The sequence below is a fragment of the Hyposmocoma kahamanoa genome, unplaced genomic scaffold (genome assembly GCF_003589595.1).
Source record: "Hyposmocoma kahamanoa isolate Upper Pololo Valley unplaced genomic scaffold, ASM358959v1 87, whole genome shotgun sequence".
NCBI lineage: Eukaryota > Metazoa > Arthropoda > Insecta > Lepidoptera > Cosmopterigidae > Hyposmocoma > Hyposmocoma kahamanoa.
This window is the reverse complement of record NW_020654422.1, coordinates 1,667,140-1,689,431: the sequence shown is the minus strand read 5'-3', so window position 1 is coordinate 1,689,431 and position 22,292 is coordinate 1,667,140. Positions and strand designations below refer to the sequence as shown.

The window sequence follows — 22,292 nt, the reverse complement described above, 5'->3', positions numbered from 1 at the left end:
AAATTCAAACAACTTTACATAATTCTCTAATAATAAAAAAATTGTCTACCTTTTGTTTCACTATTAAATTTGTTTACTAACGTTCATGCTAAGACTGCTGGTGCTGTCCACAAGTCAATATCAAAAGCTATTATGTCCCTCTGCTCATTAACTGTCGTCGTATCTGATTTTGTTGTTGTTGTTGTTGTTGTTGGTAAAACATGGAATTTTACTCAGCTTTCATATGCGAACTTCTGCTATATACGTCATTGATATTGAGACGAACTACAGTCAAGATGTCAGGCGCTAAACTGAAAGTACGTTACCTTTATATAATGCTAGTAACGACAGTTAGTTGGGAGGGGGACCATATCATGCAGTATGTATATAGAGTGTAATTAAATAAGAAGTCAGAAGGATGCAAAAAATGAAAAAACTTTAGGTGCTTTTTCTTTTAACGAGTTGTTCGAAACAATATTACTTTAATAAATTTTCAAAAGATTCTCAAGACTTTATTGACAATCGTTAAAACAAATAACCGTTATAGGCGTTTCAACGCGTGCATTATACAAAATGCATAAAAATAAAATAGAATACATATACAATAGTACATTTAAAGACAAACCCCGTGACCGAACGGTTATCATGCTGGGCTGCCGCGCAGAGGTACTAGATTCAATTTCCGGGCACGGAGAGGTATTTGTATGGCCTACACTAGTGAATTTGGGTTTCATTTGTGGTTATCAATGTGTGTGTCCATGGCACACGGGATAAAGTGTTTTCCTAGTCCCGAACTAAAATTAAATTAAATTAAATTGTTAAATTCTATCATATTTACATGCAGTGTATGTTCAATTTTGCGCGCGCTGAAAAGACTATGTCGTAACCTATTTCGCTTCTTGTTTGAAAAGTCGAATTTTGATTTTACCTTTTATTGCACGACTTTTAAACACCATTTACAATTTAAACTATAAACGTGAAATTAAGAAAGTATGTCTTATAATTGAGAGAGATAGACATAAAGATGTTACAATTTCATATTAATATGAAGCACATATATTGTAAGGTGTTACATCTAAATTTCTACACAACTCACCTGAATAATTACCTGACATAAATCATAATTTATTAACTTGACAAACTCTGTTGAGTAAATCACAAACAATGTGTTAATAAAATCGATTTATGGTATAGGTGTACCAGAATTTCATGACAAATTGGGAAATTCGTGTTGGCAACACTTGTATATTTAGAATAAACGTTCTTGATACTTGTGACTTAAAACATTTTACTATAATTATTGAAGTGTTAATGTACCTCATTATTAATAGATGAGTATAAAAAGTAAATTCGCAAAAAGAATGCCATGGCCTCGCTTAAGCCGCTTGACCATAGTTCATGGATAATAGTTCAAATGACAAAACAAAATTGTTTTAGCAATCACAAGTCTGAAAGAGACAGCATTTCTATTTTGTGACGTCATTTTAATGTCGCCTTAGAAGCTACTTATATTAAGTATTTTAAGCCGCCTTACAATTAACCGTTTTACTAAAAAACGACAAATTCTCCCGCCACTGTATCTCACAATTAATATCTGTAGTGTTAATTCAGATATCACAAAATGAACTTCAGATATATTTTGAGTACGTTCATATCAATTGAATTGAGTAAATATACCATTTGACTATGAATGTTCATTCAACGTTTCGTACGTTGCGCTCACTTCTACGTAACTTGAAAAAAAAAATTCTAAATGTTTAATCCTCGTTGTCAAATCGCCAATCAGGGTTGCCTTGTAAAAATACCGAATCATGAGATTCTGGTGGACCTATAATTACTTATATTATGTTAAAGCCTCGTATTAATAAATCCATCTCAAGGGCAGTGTCGATATTAAGATCTCACATAAATAAAATATCTCCATTAATAAAATATCACTCGAATGAACTTAATTGCTCACTCAGTGTCACTAGAGACTATATCCTTTAAAATGTCTATGATTATTGTCTATTAATATAGATGAGCTTGAGAATCTTGAGACTTGAGTAATGTTTTTTTTTATTAATACGGACCTTGATATTTTATTTTCTATGTAACAAATTACGACCCAGCGGTGTAGAGGTACCAGATTCGATTCCTGATAGTTCCATTTGGAATAAGAATTTTTGGTACTCTATAGATAATACCCCAGTTTGAGGATCGGTGGAGTATTGGTCTGATACATTTGCAATTGACGAACACTTCATGTTCTTATTATATTTTTTGTAATGTCTTTTGAACGATTGCATATCTTATAAAATATCCCATCTTTTTTTAAGAGTCGATACTATCTTAGCACGAATCCAAATTTTTCCCGTACTAATAGTGTTCATTTTGCTTAGTTGGAGCAGCAGGGACACTGGCTTTATTTCGGAATTCATTTTTTTACAACCATTGAAGCCATTTGAAAAACGGACATCGTATACTATACGTGTTCTATTTAGGTCTATAGAACGTACGTATAGTATATGCAAAGTACCTATTGAATACAGCGGTTTTCTTGTAAAATTTCGAGGCACGTTTGTGTTTTTTTCTATCGTGAAAATTTTTAGGAATCGTGTTTTTACACCGTATAGTAATCAGCGTATATTCTCAATTCTTCTATATATATTTTTTTTTTTTTCAAAGTGATACAACACTTTCATTGATACATGGAATCAACCAAAGCCATTTGGGCTAGTATAGACTCATAACAACACAAATTTCTACACTAAACTTGAGTACGTCTTAAACCTACTTAAATTGATAAGACATCTTAATACAATGTATTAAGAATGTCTTTTGCATTGCAAGCTTTGGTCTAAGACATACTTAAGTTTAGTGCAAATGGACAGAAGTCTTTGTATATTATGTCTTCTGTAATGCCAAATACATACAATTAAACATAAGACGATCACTGAGCTCGTCTAGGCCCCGCGCCATCGAGTACATAACCAGAAATAGAAACGAAATATCATATAATTTGTTTGAAAACTATTCTGAAAAATCATTACGGTGACAACTGCGCTCCGATTGGCCAGCCCGAATTCGAAACAATTGACGGGTGTCGTCAATTTTTTCACTTCAAATCGACCAGTTTAACTTGAGCTTTGCTATAATGGACAAAAATTGAAAAATTACATAATTAATTAGCGACGAAATGATGTGTACTATATCAGTTTTCTAATTGGTGATTTCAGCGCAAACGAGAGTTGATATTTAGAAGTGATGATGAGAGAGATGGCCTTATTTCGTCTCTATTTTTGGTTATATACTCGATTCTCCACTCAGACGATTTTTTTTATTTTTTGTACGTGAATTAAATGATACTCCACACAGCAGATTAGAGTAGGGATAGGCAGCTCTTCGTACAAGAGAAAATCGTCATCGTAGATTTGATACGCCGTCATCCAATGTCGATTTCAACCGTGTCACTTTTTAGCTGATTCTAAGCCCAAATATAAAGTCGTTAAGGTTTTATTTTGACATTTTAAATTTAAGTTATACTTTGTTATTAATCGTATGTGGCGCTCTGTTCCTCAGACGCCACTGAATATCAGCGTCGGGTTGTTTGGCATGCACAGCCCGGCAAATGTTGAGTGGAGATCATATTGGATCTTAATGCTTAGCTATTATATATATTAAGCTTTACTTTATATTTGCTATTTGAAAATGTGACCAAATATTTCTTTATTTTGAAACATTCGCTAAGAACGACACGGGTGCAACAGACTTCGGGAAACGTCTTAAATTTTCGTAGCGCCTTCTAAGCAAACACCTTTCATATTTAATATCTTCAATCCTTCTTTGTGGGAAATTCAAAGTCTATTTAGAAAAGCTGATATTTGAATAACATACGACTCCATATTCTGAAGATTAATTGAACCATGTAGATTTTGAATCACTAAAGTTTCATCAAAATTTAATTAACTTTAAATAGATCAGTTTTAAAGCCGAAAGTCCCGGGTCTGATTTGGTTTTTCAATGACTGTTTCCAATCTGTCCGTTTGTTTCATAACATTTTGCATAGAACTGTACTTTTTCGATTTAAAATGGTTCGATAAGTTTCACAAATTAAGTTCTTAAATTTTAGCTCACAAAGGACATCTAAACTCTTCATTTAACTTAAATTGGAGATTACTTACACATTAGGCGGATAGTACGTCAGCAGTGCCTCCCGTCGGCGCTCCTGCGCATTGTATCTAGTCGCAGCAAGGGCCGCGTGGAGGGTAAGAGTGTGTCGGCCAGGGGGCTCTCGCAGTGGGCAGGAGCCGCCGAGTCGCCAGCGCGTGCTGCGTGACAGACGCCATGCCAGCCCCTCCATAGTACCCGCGTCGAAGAAGTCGAACATGCGCGCTGAAAATCGTAAACGACTTGTTGTAGTGACTTATAAGCAGAAAATCATAAATTAAATCATAAATTAATGAATCCAAAGTATTCAAAAACAGTTAGGTAATAAAAACAATAACGCTATGGTAGCCTAATGGGAGAACGATTGCTTCGTAATTCAATGATTGACAGTTCCAATCCTAGTGATAAATGCTATTTCTGTATGTGGGCTCCGAGACTAACACAGCTATAAGCTTGAGATAATAAATCTGTTGTATCTTCTAAACAAAGGAGTGACTTATTCTAAAATTATGTAAATAGAACCAACTTTTTCCGGATACAATCAAATCTAAGCTAGGTGCTGTGGTTTTCGAAATTCTAAAAATGGTACCGTCGTCATAAGCTTATATAGATCAGCGTGGACAGTAAAACATCGTTATGGGTAATTTTCAGGTTTGTTTTTTCTCTACCTTTCGATGGCAATCAGTTATTATTTAAATATTTTAGAATATACACAGAAAACTGAGTTAATACATACTATGCCCTGGTAACTCAAGCACAAATTATTTTATGTGAAACATGCCATCTATCCCTGATATCGGGAACTTTTTTGTCAGGTTTACCACTTTGTCGCGTGGCATATTTGGAGCAGGAATTGTCTACTTTATTTTTTGTGATAGAGTAGTTAATCTCTTATTGCAAATCGGCCGAATCAGTACATTACGAGAACTAACTTAATGTGGACCAATCTATACGTAGGTATTGAACATCTCTTTTCGGCGGTTAGATGTCGCTTAACGATAAGAAACTAACAGTTGTAGATATATCAGTTCGGTTACATACTAATAAGTCATTTCAATTTCATTTAAATGTGATTTTATTTCCAGACTTCCACTGGCCTTTACTATAATTTGGACAATCTAATGAATTTGCTTTATTCAAATTTGTAATTATGATGTTTGAAGACGCTAAAGAATTCTTTTAACAATATTTATAATAATAATAGTCGGACTTCGCCATTGTTCTTTGAATGCGATATTTTCAATATAGTGTACCTTCACTGATCGTTTACGTGATCATAGGAATAACATTACCTCGGTCTGAATCACTTCAGATATTTCATATACAAGGTGTGTTAGGGTGCCTTCAAATTAAGCGCTTATAGAAACGCTGCAGACCACCATGGCGTTTCAGCCGCGACGCTACTAATTTTCATATAATATTTAGAAGCGCAGTTGCAGCGCCGCTGTCGTGAACTATAATCTCAGTACAGAGTACTAAAAAACTCGACCTTAAAAGTGCGTGGTATTACATCTATTTGCCAAGTTTTATCGAAATCGGTTACCGGAAAGTGCACGAAACCGGATTCATCCCCTAGTTTGCCGCCCTCAGAGGTGGAATATTTTCTTCAAATTTAAACGGGACCACTACTGAGGTACCCTCTTTCCAACAAAAAAAATCATCAAAATCGGTTCACAAAAGTAAATGCCGTGAAAAAGAGTTACCGTGTAACATACATACAAAAAAAAAGAAAAAAATACAGTCGATTTGAGAACTTCCTCCTTTTTTAAGTCGGTTAAAAAATTACCCTAGCGCAATCGCGCCACTGCAGCATTTCTACATGCGTGTAATTTGAAGGTTTATTATGCGTCTAATTAAGGGGATAATGAAAATGTTAGTAAACGTTCTTACCAGACCAAGGCTGCCGGCGATACCGTAGTTTCTTTCCATTTCGTCTGATGAGCTTCGCACTGCCCTCTGAAGTCTTCTTGCCATTGCTTGTATTGGGCGACGCCTCGTTGAAGTGATTATTCACGTGACGTTCTAGAAGAGTCTGGAATGATTCACATTGTTCTATTACATATTGAATTAAAAACTTTGGAGTGTGTTTTTTTTTTATAGTTTACGAATTTTACGTTTTATTTTCTTGTGTTTTTATGTATTATTTATTTCGCGAAGTGTCGCGACACTGCGTCGCATTTAACCACTAAGTACTTGCTTTTCACACAACACATTTCCTCCTCGGTGTGGAAAATAAAAATGGTACATAATTCGTGAATACAACATAAAGAAAACAGTTGCGTTGACAGCTTGCTGTGCTTGGGGAGACTTCCTCAGGAGTGCCTTAGGAAAAAAAGACGCCCGTGTTACATTACACATAATAATGACAATAAGATACACGCCATTAGTGGACAGATGACGATTGAAAAGATACGATATCATTTTGAAGACAATATCCAATAGAATCCAATATTGGTTACGAAAAAAACTTTAAAAAATTCAACGGAAACATGAATGACGTGTCGCTAGAGAAATTATTAGTGTTTAGTGATTTAATATGTTAGGTCATTATTCGAAATAATAATAATCTCAGTACAGAGTAAAAAAACCGACCTGAAAAGTACGTGGAATTACATATAATTACCAAGTATTATTGAAATCGGTTATCGGAAAGTGAGCAAACTCGGGTTTATCCCCTAGTTCGCCACTATACGGGATTTGACATAGGAGATAATGAAAATCTGTTCTCACTACTCAAACAATATTGAGAGAGAAAAACGCCTTGAATTGAAGAATAGCAAAATCAACCATTAAAATAATTGCACCTTGTTATAAAATTTAGGCGCTATTTATAAAAATTAATCTTCATGCGTGAACAGCCACCCTTAGAGGTGGATGATTTTCTTCAAAATTAAATGGGACCACTATGGAGGTACCCTCTTTCGAACAAAAAAGAATCGTGAAAATCGGTTCACAAATACCGGAGTTATCGCGTAACATACGTACAAAAAAATTGAGAACCTCCTCCTTTTTTCGAAGTCGGTTAAAAAACAATATTTTTATTACGATTTTTATGATACTTATGATCATTTGTGATGGCCGTGATGCGAATGAAAAAAATATGACATGTTAAAAAAAATTGACAACTTTGATTTGAGAATCATGACAAAAATATTAGAAAGCCGAATACTTCGGATGCATAAATAAAGAATTCAATCGCATTTTACCTTCTTTTGACTCCAGTCCGAAGTTAAAATAGTGGAATAGACACATTAGAATATTAATGTTAGAATACTGAGCATCGTCTCTATATTTGTGAGCATATGTTTAACTTTACTATGGCCTAGGCCCTCTCCTTAGAAGATACACATACAAATTTATACAGCTTGGAGATATTTAAGAAGACAGTAGGAAAATAGTCAAATATTCTGAGTGAGACCTCTAGAAAACTGCCTATCCAGTTTCAATCAAAATAATAAAATGTCGAAGAGCTTAACAGACCAACATGACAAACCGACAGAACGATATAGACAATCGAGGACCCAATGATACAAGGACTGGCAATGAAAAACTCAATGACAATCGCCTTGTAACGATCGAGAACAAAATCGTGAATTCGTTTTGACGAAAGGCATTCCGCTATACACAATTACATTATGAGTGAAAATATACAAGACCAAATACAGAAAGAATAATTATTACAAACATAAGTTTCGAATTTTCAGTTTTTCGCGATTGTTACACATAATGAAACGTTTTTTTCGGATTTAAATCGCGTGTATTTGTCAAATTCAAATATATTTATGCGTCCTCGTTATTTTTTCAAACAAACCAACGTTTCGGACCCTTTGGTCCCGTGGTCTCGGCTACTGAGATTATAAAGACATCAACCAGGTATGTCAAATATTAATGCAAACCACCCCATTTTCTCTATAGTTACAAAAGTTCTTAATTAAATACCTTATTTTGAAATTTTCCCCGCTACATTTTTCAAGAATGTTCTTTTACTTTGAAAATTTAAAAATAAAAACTATAGAGTAAAATGAGATGGTTTGCATTAATATTAGATTGCAAAGGGCCCGAAACGTGAGTTTGTTTGAAAAAAAAAAAAACAAATTACACGATTTAGATCCGAAAAAAAATTAGTTTCGTTTCCTATAAGTAACTAAAAATTATCGTCATGTATACCACGATGTTATATGAAGGAACGTAATTATACCTGGGTGGAGAACCGGCGTTCGCAGCCGTCGACAATGCACTTGAAAGGTTTGTTGCCGCCATGGGATAGCGCATGACGCTCCAGCCACAGTCGTGAGCAGGAAGGCTTGCCACGAACTTTGCATGCTTCCCAGAGGCACACGTAGTTTTCCTTGCCGGCTTGCGTTTCTACGTGTGTCGCCTGAAATTTGAAAAAAAAAAAACTGTAAATATATCGTTACGACTTATGTGGATATTATTTTGTTGATTCTAGTTTTTTTTATGATACCAAGTGAGGAGACTAACAAGCGTGTGCCTGGTGTTAAGCGACACGCCAGTCCATAGCAATTGCATTGCCACTCAAGACCTTTAAATCGCAAAGGTTTGAGGGACAAAGCCTCTGCGCCAGTCACCCTAAGACATAAGTGACAAGTTCCATATGCCTGTAATTTCACCAACACCCTTACACTCCAAAACAGAGCGCAGTAATGCTCACATTATTGCTTGGCGGCAGAAATAGGTAAGGTGGCGGTACTATTGCTACTAATAGCGGCACAAATAAAATTATAAAATTTGTTTATGTCAACCCGTCCTACTACAGCGTACATTTCGCCTTACTATTAATATAGTTCTTTCTGTACATACATAAATAAGAAAGTAAGATGTTTAAGAATGTTGACTATTACAAAACAATCAAGAATGTTTATCAATAGCTTGCTTAGGAATTGGTACAATATACAATAAAAATTCATCACATACTGACCTGTAAATGTTCTAAAAGATCCGCATCACTATCGAACTCTCGCTTGCAGTTTTCCCACATGCACACAGTCACAGTGGTGGTGTCTGTGCTCGAAGTTCGTTTGCTGCCAGGCTTAGTCAAGATCCGCGGAGGGAAGCGCAAAGTCTTCGGCTGCTTCAAAATGGGACTCTTCTGACTGCACACTACTTCTTCAGAACTCACACTCACACTCAAGGACAACGTCGAATCCTCATCACATTCTTTACTCGTCTGAGAATCGCTCGGCGAATCGATCGACTTGTCCGTACCAATCCCTGACTCGGAAGACTCAGTAGTAGCATTGCAGAAAGTCGCTTCTATCACAGTACTCTGGACGTTCGACGTCACGTCCTTTAGAACGGTAATTTGAGTGAAGATTGTGTCTTCCCTCCGCGCGACTTCCTCTACCTTTCTCAGTTCCTTCTTAATGTCCTTCCGGGTTTCCTCAACTTTTTCCTCGTTCGCTTTGCTCTCCGCTTTTACTTTCAGTTCTTCGATTTTTTCCGATAAACTACTAACTTGCGCAAAAGGCCTCGGTGGCAATTTAGAATCTAGCGGGACGATATTATTATTAACCGTTTTCGACAGCCATGGAAAGTCACACTTTTGAATCGAAGATTCGATCGGTTCTGGTTCCTTAACGGTACTGCTCGGTGGATCCGTTCCTTGAATCGGGTTGTCTGGTGGCTTGACTGGCGCTATGGGAATACTACTTGAATGTAGCGTTTGATTGCTGAAATGCGTCATTATAGGCGGAGGATGATGAACTATAGGATTCGAGCACGAAGTCTGCGAAGACGATACGGTATTGGTACTTGTGTAGCTCCAAGTTTCTTTCACGTTGATATTTGGCACCGATGTTACGATAAAACCAGGTTGTGGTACTAATACAGGATGACTGTAGTTCACGGTATAACTAGGTTTTGACATCGTCATACCCATCGTTGGTAAGCCTCCCACACTTTTATTTACTAAAGGAATGGGCTGACTCGTCGGCGTTGCTGGTTTGTTCATATTTGTGTAAGTGGAAGTCATCGTATTAGCCAGTTTCAGTAGCGTGCCGTTTATAAGGATCTGCGCCGCTTGCTGATTTTGCAAATGATCCTGTCGTTGCGGTGACTGAGGAAGAACGAAGTTCGACATTTTTGCCATTAAATTAGGGATTTGGACAACTGCTCCATTTAAATTCTGCATTAAAGGAAACACAAATTGACCATTTAATTTTGTCGGACTTGTCACATTGACATTTGACCTGTTGAAAGCGTTTATATTGTTTTGTTGAGTAATAGGTTGAGGTTGTATACCGTTTTGCGGTATTCTTAAAGTAGTGAGCATTACATTTGGGGGAACAGCCACGAACGACTGAAGGTTTGTAGGCGTAACGGTGCCATTACAAGGCTGCGCTAAGTTAATATGATGACAGTTTTGTAAATTAGGAACAGGTACATTCAAATGGTTGAGGCTGCCGTTTACTGTAGTCATCGGAATTTGTCGAACTCCGTTTGGAATATTCATCTTTGGCGCTGAACTGGTCTCCGCGAGAATATTTTTCAAAGGCGATCCTTTGGTAGCGTTGGCACAAGTTTGTTGCTGTTGTTGCACTTGCTGTTTAAGATTGTTCGCCTTAGACCACGTTAAGTTTTTGCTGTTGGCTATGCAAGCAGAGGATTTACGATTTGTCTTTTTGATAGTTTGCGTAGGCACTATCTTTTTCGGAGCTTCCTTTTTCGGTGGTTTAGTAACAATTAAACTTAAATTGTTCGAGCCACACGTCACTCCGTTCATTCTGCTGTCTAATTTAGTCGTAGAGCTTACTATACCATTCATTCGAGTAGAGTCGGGTTTAGTAGCAATTACCTTTCTAGATGTTTGGTGGGCAGATGTAGCAGGAGCGATTCGGATTGAGTTGAAATCATTGAAACACGCAGGTATGGGTACTTTCCGGCCAGTGGAGTCTTGGTTATTAACTTTTACTCTAGCGTTGGCGGATGGGTCGAACTTTTTCTTGGCATCAAGGCATTGTTTCTTACCGTCCACCAGCCCGTTCAAAATACCATTATGTTTATCTTTTACTAAAGTTTCGGTTGTGTGCCGAATTTCTACTAAACCATTCCCGGCCTTGGGTAACTTTTCTTTGCTGTCCATAATTTTACTCAAATCAACTCCGTTAACGATGGATGTATCTTTATTGAAATCGGACAGTTTCGAGCTGGTAGTGGTTGTGCTTTTACGATTCATGGCTTCTGCCTGCGCCCCGACCTCAAGCATAACTTTATGACTGAGAGTTCGCGACAATAGAGAGATGTACTCCTCCAAGTCATGGGTAACGCCATTTTTAGGAAGGCACTTTCTCTTGGTGTCATCGTTTATGGCTGCGGATGATTCGCGTTTGATGCCGTTCTGGGGCTTCATTTTGTGATTGAAGTAGGATGTGATAGTGCGCCGATGGTGCGGTGGGTTGGGGCGGCGCACAGGCGCGGGCTGGGCCGCTAAGCGGCGCGGCGGCGGCGCCGGCTCGCTCACCCACGGCGGCATACGCGCTCCGCCGCTGCTGTTGCTGCTGTTCGTGCTCTCGGAGCCGGTGCTGCAGCCCGACTCCGGGCTACGCGGCGAGCGCGGCTCGGTGATATCGCTACCGCTGCACCCGCTGCTTTCTAATGGACTCAGCACCGCCACTCCACTGAAACAAGATAAAACTAGCGTAAGTAATTATAAAACATCAACATGTAGATTTTATATACGTATAGCATTACAATGGCGGTAGTCCATTTGCAACTACTATTCCAGTTAGTAATAGCGTCACCGATCACGTCTAATGACAATCAGCTGTTGAATGGGTGGAATCGATTGCGTGGGAGGTTAGGCGCACGACTGTGGCGCGGCGGTGGGGCGCGGGGCCGCAACACAAGGTGCAATGCCCTGCGTCCAGTAGTGCAGTGACGCAACGCGCCGCACCACTGCAACGCGGCCGCGTCCGCCGAACGTCTAACACACGCTATACGATTATTATTTTTGGAGGCATGACATTCACCGCACGTACCGTCTTGACGCTGCTTCGGCGTGTGACGAATGCTCGAATATATTTACTTCTCTAGTGTTATTGCGTTTAAAATAAAGATTCATTGCTTCTACTCTCATTTATGGGACAAGACGTCATTTGAGCCGGAAACGAAGAAGACTTTATGTTGAAGTACTAAGTTGTATACAAACGGAAAGTGATTATTCAGGGAGCATTCCCGAAATTGGATTTAGAATGTTGTGTCGAATGAGATCCTTAGGTATAAAGGTAACATGGTTTTGGCAACTAGGCCGGGTTACCCACATCCCACATCCGATTATGAACTTTGTGGTTGTACATTTGGAATGTTTTTCTAGGGTGTGCGGAGGTCGTGAGGGTGGTTGGGGTGGTCGTCTGGGTGCACCCTCGCCCTTTGTGAAGCCGCGAGCGTGCTTGTAACTGGGGCCTTACTCGAGGGGATCTTCCTCCCTCCTTTATCGCACTTCGCTAGAAGTTTTGTTACTAATTGACCTAATTTTTTAAGAACTTTTTTTTAACAATGCTCATCCCAGGTATCTGCAAGGGATCTTAATTTAAAATATGACAATAAGATCGTTAAGTCTGAAGATTTGTGGACTGAGCAATGTTTTATATTTCCATGTTTGTTAAAAAGGAAATGAATATACATTTTAAATTATACTTATATCTTTTTTGAAACGAGCCTTTCCTGATTGTAGCATCGTAAAGTCAAAAAGGAGAAAATTTTATTGGGTTTAACGAGTTTGATTGTAAGAAACTGTTCTTTGAAATAATAAAGTTAATAATCAACGATGATAGCTCAAAACAAGTAAGTATCCTTGAACCTAACAACAAAATAAAGGCGACTGTACTCATAGACACAATAACCTATAAGACTGAACACGAATCGGCGAGCTTGAAAAGACAATCGGCATTTTTTGCGAATTCTCGAAAGCAAAAGTGGGCGCGTATGTAAGTAGGTGAGGCAGAGTCGATGCAAGGTCGCGCCTGTGCCGATTTCGGTCGACGACCTGCCGCGGTTCCGCCGCCGCCGCCGCCGCCGCTCCTACTCGCAAACAGATCTACATTGTACTCGAATCGATTTCTACCGCGGGATGGTATGTATGAATGTAGTATTGTATAGTATATCGTTTCATGTTACGGCTAAGATATTATTATACGAAACTATATTCAGTAACATTCATATGTTACTGAATATAGTTTCGGTCCTCATGGGCCATAGGTATACCACCTAATATATAAGCATAAGTTTCTTTTGTGAAAGCTAATTTTCATTTTCATTGATCTATAAACATTGAGTTTGAGTTTTTTTTAGTACTATTTAAAATAACATTTTTAATAGCAGTAGCTCCTAGTGAAAGAGTTCGACCAGGGAAGTACGTGCCACCTTATCTATTTCTGTTGCCAAGCAGTCCCACATTCAACTTAGCAATGTGAGTTTGAGATTGAGTGAGAGTCCAAATCAGGGCAGTGCCCCTCAGATCTTTGCACTTTAAAGCTCTGAGTGGCTCTGCAACTGTTATGGACAGGCGTGTCGCTTACACCAGGCGCATGACTTGTTCGTCCCGTCACTTTGTATCATAAAAAAATATAAACCCAGCTTAAATAACTACTTTCTGTGGACACTTTTGGTTGGTTCTACATTATGAGAAAAATCAATGCAAATGTAAGGCATGGTTAGGTACCAATATTTTTAATATCTTTGGACCATCCTAGAGTACAAAGATAAGAAAGTTTGCAGTGTAATCAAAGTACTGATTCATTAGGCTGATTTATCTGCCGTTGACATTTCCGTTCAAATAGCCACACACATCAGCTTACATTACGATTGCCTAATCGGTTTTCAACGCATCAACTTATGGATATTTGATTTCTGTCCAGCGGTTGATGAACTTGATTCAAAATGGACACTTTGGCTATTGTGTAAATAACAGGCTGAAAATCCGGCTCTGGTATCCACATTCTTCTTGTTAGTTATGGAAAAAGGTTTTAAATTTTCTGCAAACTAGCCTAAGTAATTTCCTTCGACGATATTTTTAATAGATAAAGATGCAATTAAAAATAACCTTTTAAAATCTATTCATCGCAAATAATTACTAGCGTTATCAAAGTAATGTAACGGGACGCTCAAAGAAAGGTAACGCAACAATTGGGCGTGACGAGTCATCGCGATAGCGTCGGGCAAATTAACAGATAGGGGCGCTAGCGTACCGTGTCGCCCTACGCCGGCCCTGGCTTGTCGCCACTCAACACCTACATGAACGTGAAAACTATATTAGTATTAAAAATAAATAAACGTTCCTTTAAAAAGTAGTAAATCACAATAAGGGTCTTCCCTCGCCACGTTTTCATTACAAACAATAAATAGAAATAAACTCTCAAGCCTAGAAAATAGCAAACTCAAACTGACATAAAGTATTGAAACAAAAGACGATGCTATAGTATTGTCAAAATGATCCAAATTTGCAAACCTTCCAAAAACAACAATTTAAATTGTTATAAAACGTTAATCAAAAGTGCTAATTGCTGTAATATACCGAAAATGGCACTATTCTTTAATAGTAGCAAAATTAAGAATGAACAATCAATTCAAATTCCTCTGGCGGCGTGTACAGTCAAGAGCACGTCAAGCTTGACACTTTATACTTTGGACCCTTGTTATCGTAAGCGGCATAGAGTTGGATTTAAATCTTAATGTTAAGCTTGACGTGCTCTTTACCTTGATTACGGACGAAAGCGTTATAAAGCAAATCCATTGCTGGAGACGATATTCGAACAAAAGTGCGCTATAACACTGTTTTTGCTGTTGATGTGCTGTTTGCCTGTACTTATGACTTTGATTTCTAAGTTACGCACAATATTTAAGGTATTGACCTCTCGTTTAAACCTAATGTCGCAGAAGGTTCAGAAGCTCTTTAAAAATTCAAAAATATTCATCGTAACTGCTGTCGTAGATGTGCCGGGGTTGTCAATGGCTTTCTAGAATAGTGGCCTACTTTAAAATAATCTAATTCACCAGGAAGGTGCTTGAAAAAGCTAAGAAGCGTCAGCCGACCAAAGTTGACGAACCGTAGATCGTTCCAATTTTGTCATATGATTATTCTAACCAATGAAAAGCTTGGAACTCAATCAAAATAAATAATTCTCAATAAATCTCAGTAATAAAACAAAAAAGGATCAATTTTGGATTGGGCCACTATTCTTGAAAAGCAGAGAATGCGTTTCTATAAAAATCACAAATATTTAAAAATATCACATAAACTCGTACGGTGAAAATCAATTAGTACAAATGCTTATTAGAGAACAATTGCGTGACTCCTAGAAACGTGGTCGCACGTCATACTATAAACAACATTGTGGTTTACTATAACCAATGATCGACGAGCCTTGACATGACTAACGATAACTAAAGTCATTTGTAATTCCTTTTGTCAGCTACAAAGACAATCTTAACGTTACAAGTAGTAGGCCTGTAGGCCTTCTTTTATGCATTATCTGGGTTGTACCCCGTAAGTATTACTGCGGGAACTGTCTTTTGAAGCTCTTTCAACGACCCCACACCAACCTTCTCTAAGTAACCAAATCGAAACATCGTTGTTACATTGGCAAGTAATTATAATTCTTGTAAGTAAGGCGCGTCGTTTGTTGCATTAGGTCACATTATTTAGACTTTAATAACAGAACATAAGTTCACCACAAAATTAGAATTTTCAAGAACGGATCACCAATATTCATGAGTTAAACTAACCCAATGTATTGAGGTGCTGCAAGACAGTCCATCTAGCACTTGCTGGTATGCCCCTCGTCCCCAAACACCTGCACATGGAAATGGCTCAAGGCCACAGACAGTGAAAACCTGCACATGGAAATGGCTCAAGGCCACAGACAGTGAAATTAAGGTGATATCATATTACTAATTAAGATTGCAACATACTTATCAAATTATTATAGTACTAAATTAAAAACGACACGATAAGATAAAGGTAGTAGACTAAAAAACTGGCAAAGATCCTGGTAAAACAGCTCAAGTCTATCTATGAATAAAGCGATTGTAGTTACAAACTTTACGTAATACTAGTTTCTCTTTTCCTACTACTGCAATTGACGCAGCGACGACGATTGAAGAGAAGTAACAGCTATTAATACGTATGGCGATAACATTGTAGTGACTACTTGAACAGGGTGCAAATCTTTTCATGAGTAAGTAATAGGTGATAATAAATAAATTTATAGGCACGTTTACGAAACTAATGAAAAGGATCGATCCTCAGAAATGCATATAACTTTTCAGTTTCCACCTTAATAGACATTCGCTGCCGGCAATTAGAAGAATTTCTTCTGCTTCTTAGTGTGCCGCTTCTCTGCAAGATTGGCGACCGTCATGGCTATTCTCATTTTTGAAGCTCCCGCACGAAAGGGGGAACGTGTGCTAAGGTGGCTCTCTCAGGTTCTTCAACCACGAAGTTTCCTTCTGCCACGCTTTCCTTGTATTTTTCCCTGCATTACTAGTTGAAGCAGCAAGATATTGAAGACATAACAGCGGATATATAAGGCAATAAAATACTTCACATAGGGTCGCTTCAAATTGGGGCAGCGAAGCTGCTTATGCTCAAACTAAGAAACGTGTGCTGCGTGTATGTCCCATACAAACGAAGTTTCTAATATAGACATAATAACTCAAACTTACTGAAATTCAGTAAATGCAGTCTAAAATTTAACATGTCGTGGTGGAATGTCGTGGTGGTAAAACTAAAAATTGCCAACTTGAGCCGATATTTTTAAAACACTAAAGCGTTATTCTGTAGATTTTGGAAAGCTACGACCATAGGGAAAACAATGAATTAATCATATTATAATTTTAAAGTTACATCTGCCATATAATTTCAATGGACATCAAACTACGAAATACTTAACGGACAATTGCTCTTGACAGTGCAGTAAATGCCAGTCTCTTATGGTAGACGCTATTCTTTATAACAGATTAATTTATAAATAAACAAATATTAGACAACATCACATACATTGCTCTGATCCTTTCGTTGTCTCCTCGTTATCTTGCTTATTTTGCCAACGAGTTCAAATAATTCCTTTCTAGAACAAAGGAATATAATTTCAACCAAAACAAATGAACTTAATTAAGTTGTTTTCGAATTGTACTACTCTGAAACACATTTCAACTTAACATTATATGAAATCTGAAACCCTCTGGCAACGCTTAATTTCCTCATTAAACTGGAAACTAGTTTTCGCCTCCCTTTCTTTTGCACCCCTTCATTTCATTTGGGCTGTTAATGTACAGGGTGTATTGAAAGCATCCCAATGACGTGTCATTTTATACAGGGTGTGTCTGCAATAAAAGCACATTTGAAAATTTGAGCAGAGGGAGGTTCAAAAATCAATATACTAAAGTCCTGAACATTCCCCATTATATACAAACAAAAAAGCCCTGTGGGTCAAACAATCTCGAAAATGCATGTAACCTTTATACCAGGTCGTTCAACTCTCGCAATCGTTACTCAAGTCAGATGACAAAAATATCTCCAGTCAATACTTATACATTAGCGTTTTAAGGTTCAAAATGCCTTAAAAACGAATCCTATTGCCGAAACAAATTATTTTGTTTTATTTGTAAATGAAATCGCGATAATAAATCTGGGAAGTCTCCCAATTAACCGGATCTACACTGCATTCTTTAGTAGTCGCGGGACCGAGTGTTAGTATAAATTTACATTAGTGGTTATTATTCAAAACTGCATTGTTACTTCGTTCAAACTTTAAGTTTATATTCAAATTTTTAGCTCGAAATGCACATTTTGCATATTTTCACCCATTTCTGCCGTTGTCGAAATTAAAATTTTACAAGACTTCTGTGGATTCAATGACTGCGTACGCTAGTACAAGATATCGTTGTATGACTTGAATATAATAAGTTATATTCTACAGCTACTAGCTACAGGAAATTTGAAAGCAGCATAAGAAATACATTTTTGCAGGTCGATATAAAGTCCTAATTTTGAATTTTTACCTGTGACCTGTGATAATTGAGGTCAAGTTTGCAGAACTGTGAAAGAAAGAAAGACTACTGCGCTAACACTTATGACGGGCGGCTGCAAAGTAATCTAGTTATGTACAACCAATCTACAACGATAATTATCTATGTAATGTACTAGCATTATGTATGAAATATAGACGACCCTGATTAGTTTTTTTTTTTTCAATATGAAATTACATAGGAAATGCATTTATTATATTCGTCAGAAAAGGAATTAATTAAAAGTTACAAAGAAAACGTCTGTTAAAAAAAGTTGTTGCTCATTTTTTAAATTTTGCTTTTTTCTCCCGCCATTTTGTTCGTGCAAAGCGAAACTTAATAAATATGGTCAGTATTATTTTTGAATTGGGAACAATTATAAGATATTGCTTTTCAGCCGCCTCTCATACATATTTCTGATAGGTTAGAATTATATTTATTCAATTTTTTATAATACGTATACGTAAAAAATAAGCACGCTCCGGAAAACAGTGGTGTGGGTACATTAAGCGCGCTGTAGGGTACGTAATAACGTTGTAGGGAGATATAGTACCACAATGACTACCCCTGATTCACAAAGTCCCCAAAGATTTGTGTGGCCCCTACATGATGATGATCAATTTCAAACGCTCACTGATCACGCGCAATTATAAAATGCATTGTCTATGAATTTTAATGCTCGTAGGGTTCAATGACATTGAGTACTATACCTATTTAGAACCAGTACTTGAATGTGTTCAGACGTTAATCTTAAAAATGAATGTAATTGTCAATTATTATGATACATATTGCTTTTTAAGTGTTTCGACTCGAGTAAAGCTGTTTTGTTAAGGTTTTATTTAATTTCTACCAGAATTTTGATATTATTTAAATTTTTATTGAATTTATATTGATTATTTTTATGTGAAATTAATTGAACACATTCATATGGGATTTTTTACATTCGGTTCACAAATCTGGATCCAATTCTAAAATAAGGTGGACGAACTCTTTTGCAAGGAGCTCTACTGCTTCTATTTTTTGACAAGGTAAAGCTTTACCTTTAGTAAAGGTAACAATAAAAACAAAAACAAATTGAAAATGAAACCATGCTTTTCCATTTTTTTGTGAAACAAACAAAAGTTTCATGGTCGTTGCTAATTTTGTTTGAAAAACCAAACAAGCGATTTAGATCGAAATAAAAAATTGTATAATTTCCCAATGTACGTATAGCAATCGTGTAAACCTAAAGACTCGATATCTCTGACAAATCTTCGAGATCTTATATTTAGAATCACTAGTCCACTTTCAGAGTGTTGTCACAACAGGTTTTCAATGGCGTGTTACAAGCTAGCATTATGTCACCGGCACGGCCCGCCATTCATTACGAGTTGAAAGGCCTTCGTCGTGAGAATCGTGTCACACAGGGGAGGGGTCACCCCTGTAACCCCTCCTTCCCCGTCTCCTGCCCCTCCCACCCTGGTTGTAATGCTAAAGTGTCTGCCTGTTATCGACGACGGGGTGAATTTTTCGCGCATCTGCTATTTGTTTACGAGCTTTTATATTCATAGGATTATTTCGGTGACAACCTTACAGTTCATTACACAAGACAAGGGATTTTAGTCGACATTGTAGTCTCAATTTAGACTCTATCACTTGACGATAGGGTTTTTAGTAAATAGGAAATAGGTTACCAGGAGCATCGAGCGAGACACACCCGTCGGTGCTGTTATTAGATTGATTTTTGTAAAGTGCTCTTTTAACATTAACTTGTATGACAATTCATTGGTTGAAGAGATTGACTAAATAAAGGAACTTTCAACGCCAGCAGGACTTTTAGTAGCAATGGAGCTCCTTGTGCTAAGAGTTCGTCCAGGGAAGTCCTGCCATCTTACCTATTTCTATGAGTGTGTGCGACAAAAAAATTATGCCGCCAAGCAATCCTGCGTTCCGGTTTGGAAGGGTAAGGGTGCTGGTGAAATTACAGGTACATGGAACTTGTCAACTTATGACTCAGGGTGACGGGTGCAGTGGCAATGCCTCCCAAATCGTTGTGATTTGAAGCTCTTAGTGGTTATGAAGCATGTAGCTTATCACCAGGCGCACGACTTGCTCGTCCTGTCACTTGGTCTCAATGAATAAAAGAATGAAACGTACTGTAATACAATTTTCTAAAATTTAAAAAATTTCAATTTTAAAAAACGAACACCCTGTAAAGTGAAGAATTTTTGGAAAACTTCCACAATAAATTTAAAAAAATAACTTACGAAATTGAAATAATACAGGATAAATAATATAGGAAAATTGAAACGAAATTGAAATATTATAGGAAATGAAACAATTTTTCCGGATTTAAATCGCATATATTTGTTTTTTCGAACAAACCAACGTTTTAGGCTCTTTACAGGTCCCATGGTCACGGTTGACCTGGGACCTATAAAGGGCCTGAACAATCGCGAAAACCTAAGAACTCGATATAATATATTTTGTCAAAAAGTCTTTACTTAAGGATGCCAGTTAAACGGACTGCTTTTTTGTGATACCATACTGTATGTCCAGATACAATATTTTGTGTTAAAATAGAGAATCCACGAAGGCGATGTTGTGCAAAAATACAACATCGCCTTCTTCGCACCTGCTTACACGACATAGCATACTAAATAATATCATAAAAAATATTAAAAATAACGAAACTATTTTTTCGGATGTATATTTGTTTTTTTCAAACACACTAATATTTCGGGCAGGCCCCATGGTCACGGTTGACTGAGACTAATCCAGTCAGCAGAAAAATAGTCCATTTCCTATGTGTAACAATCGCAAAAAGCTAAGAACTCGATATACTGACAAATATCACGTTAATTTAGACTGTATTCTGTAGTAAAATGAGAATGTGTTTTGCGATACATCGCGATTTTCCAGACATTTATAGGTGTAGTCTTTCACAGCACGTCAGAGAGAAGATAAGAGCATCAAAGTTACTATGAAGAGACTTGATTTCCTTCCTTTCAAACACCATCAACAGTTTCGCCTGCTCAAACTATACCGAGGAACTTCACGATAGCCGTGAGTCTTGTTGACTGAAATGTCTAAAATGCCAATCGGGAAACTGGCGATTGCAGACTTATGCGTTTCATTTGTTAATACCGACTAATAACAAATATATCAACATATATAACGTATAAATCGCATATATATTTTTTTTTTTCTCAAACCATCGAGTATATAAAAAGAAACACAGACGAAATAAGGGTCATCCATCCCTTGGAACTCATCAGGTAAATGGTACTTTTATCACTTTCAAATACCAAATCTTGTTTGCGCTGAAACCACAAATTAGAAAACTGAAATAGTACAACGCCAACAACTAACATGTATGAACGTCTCCGTATACTACAAAAATATTCTGTATTTATTGTAATAAACGATGAGGGCTGTTGCTGTGCTGTGGTGTGGGATAGCAAAACATTTAATTATAAAACAAACGGAATCACATTTCATCGGTAATTAAATATGTAATTTTGCAATTTTCGCCCATTATAGCAAAGCTCAAGTTAACTGGTCGATTTGAAGTGAAACGGTTGACGACACCTGTCAATTGTTTCGAATTCGGGCTGGCCACAGTAATGACTTGGCAAAATAGTTTTCAAACAAATTAAATGACATCTCTATTTCTGGTTATATACTCGATGTCTCAAACACGCCAACGTTTTGGTAACTATAATGGTAGTCAAAGGTAATGTAGTTGAGTACACCAGCAGGAATATTATGCCACTTCTTGTATGCTGGGAGATCGTAAACGATACCGACAACGACAAAAGAAGTGTGTGACGAATTAGATGATAAAAAATGTGAAGTTTATTTTAACAAGAATCATTAATATCGTCTAAGGTAATTGTATACCTAGGAAATGAAACTACTTTTAAACGACTTCAAAAAAAGGAGGAGGTTATCAATTTCACTGTATTTGTTTTGTATGTAGGTATTTTGAAATATTGCACCTCTAAGGGTGGCACACTAGGGAATGAATGCGGTTCCGCGCACTTTCCGGTAACCGATTTCAATAAAATTTGGCAAATGAATCTAATTCCACTAACTTTTGAGGTCGTTTTTTTTAGTACACTGTACTGAGATTATTTCGTATCTAAATTGCATAAAAT

General features: G+C 37.2%; 1 protein-coding gene across 3 annotated transcripts in view; it reads right to left on the bottom strand.

Moving 5' to 3' along the window:
• Positions 1–22,292, bottom strand: part of LOC113235319 (zinc finger protein jing homolog) — a 218,057-nt gene that overhangs the window by 9,564 nt on the left and 186,201 nt on the right. For all 3 annotated transcript variants that reach the window (XM_026470980.1, XM_026470981.1, XM_026470982.1), the window contains exons 2-5: positions 9,068–11,765; positions 8,327–8,506; positions 6,019–6,160; positions 4,143–4,353 (exon numbers count right to left, since the gene is read on the bottom strand). In XM_026470980.1, the coding sequence (XP_026326765.1) occupies positions 4,143–4,353; positions 6,019–6,160; positions 8,327–8,506; positions 9,068–11,765 (3,231 nt within the window). The remainder of the gene's footprint in view (positions 1–4,142; positions 4,354–6,018; positions 6,161–8,326; positions 8,507–9,067; positions 11,766–22,292) is intronic.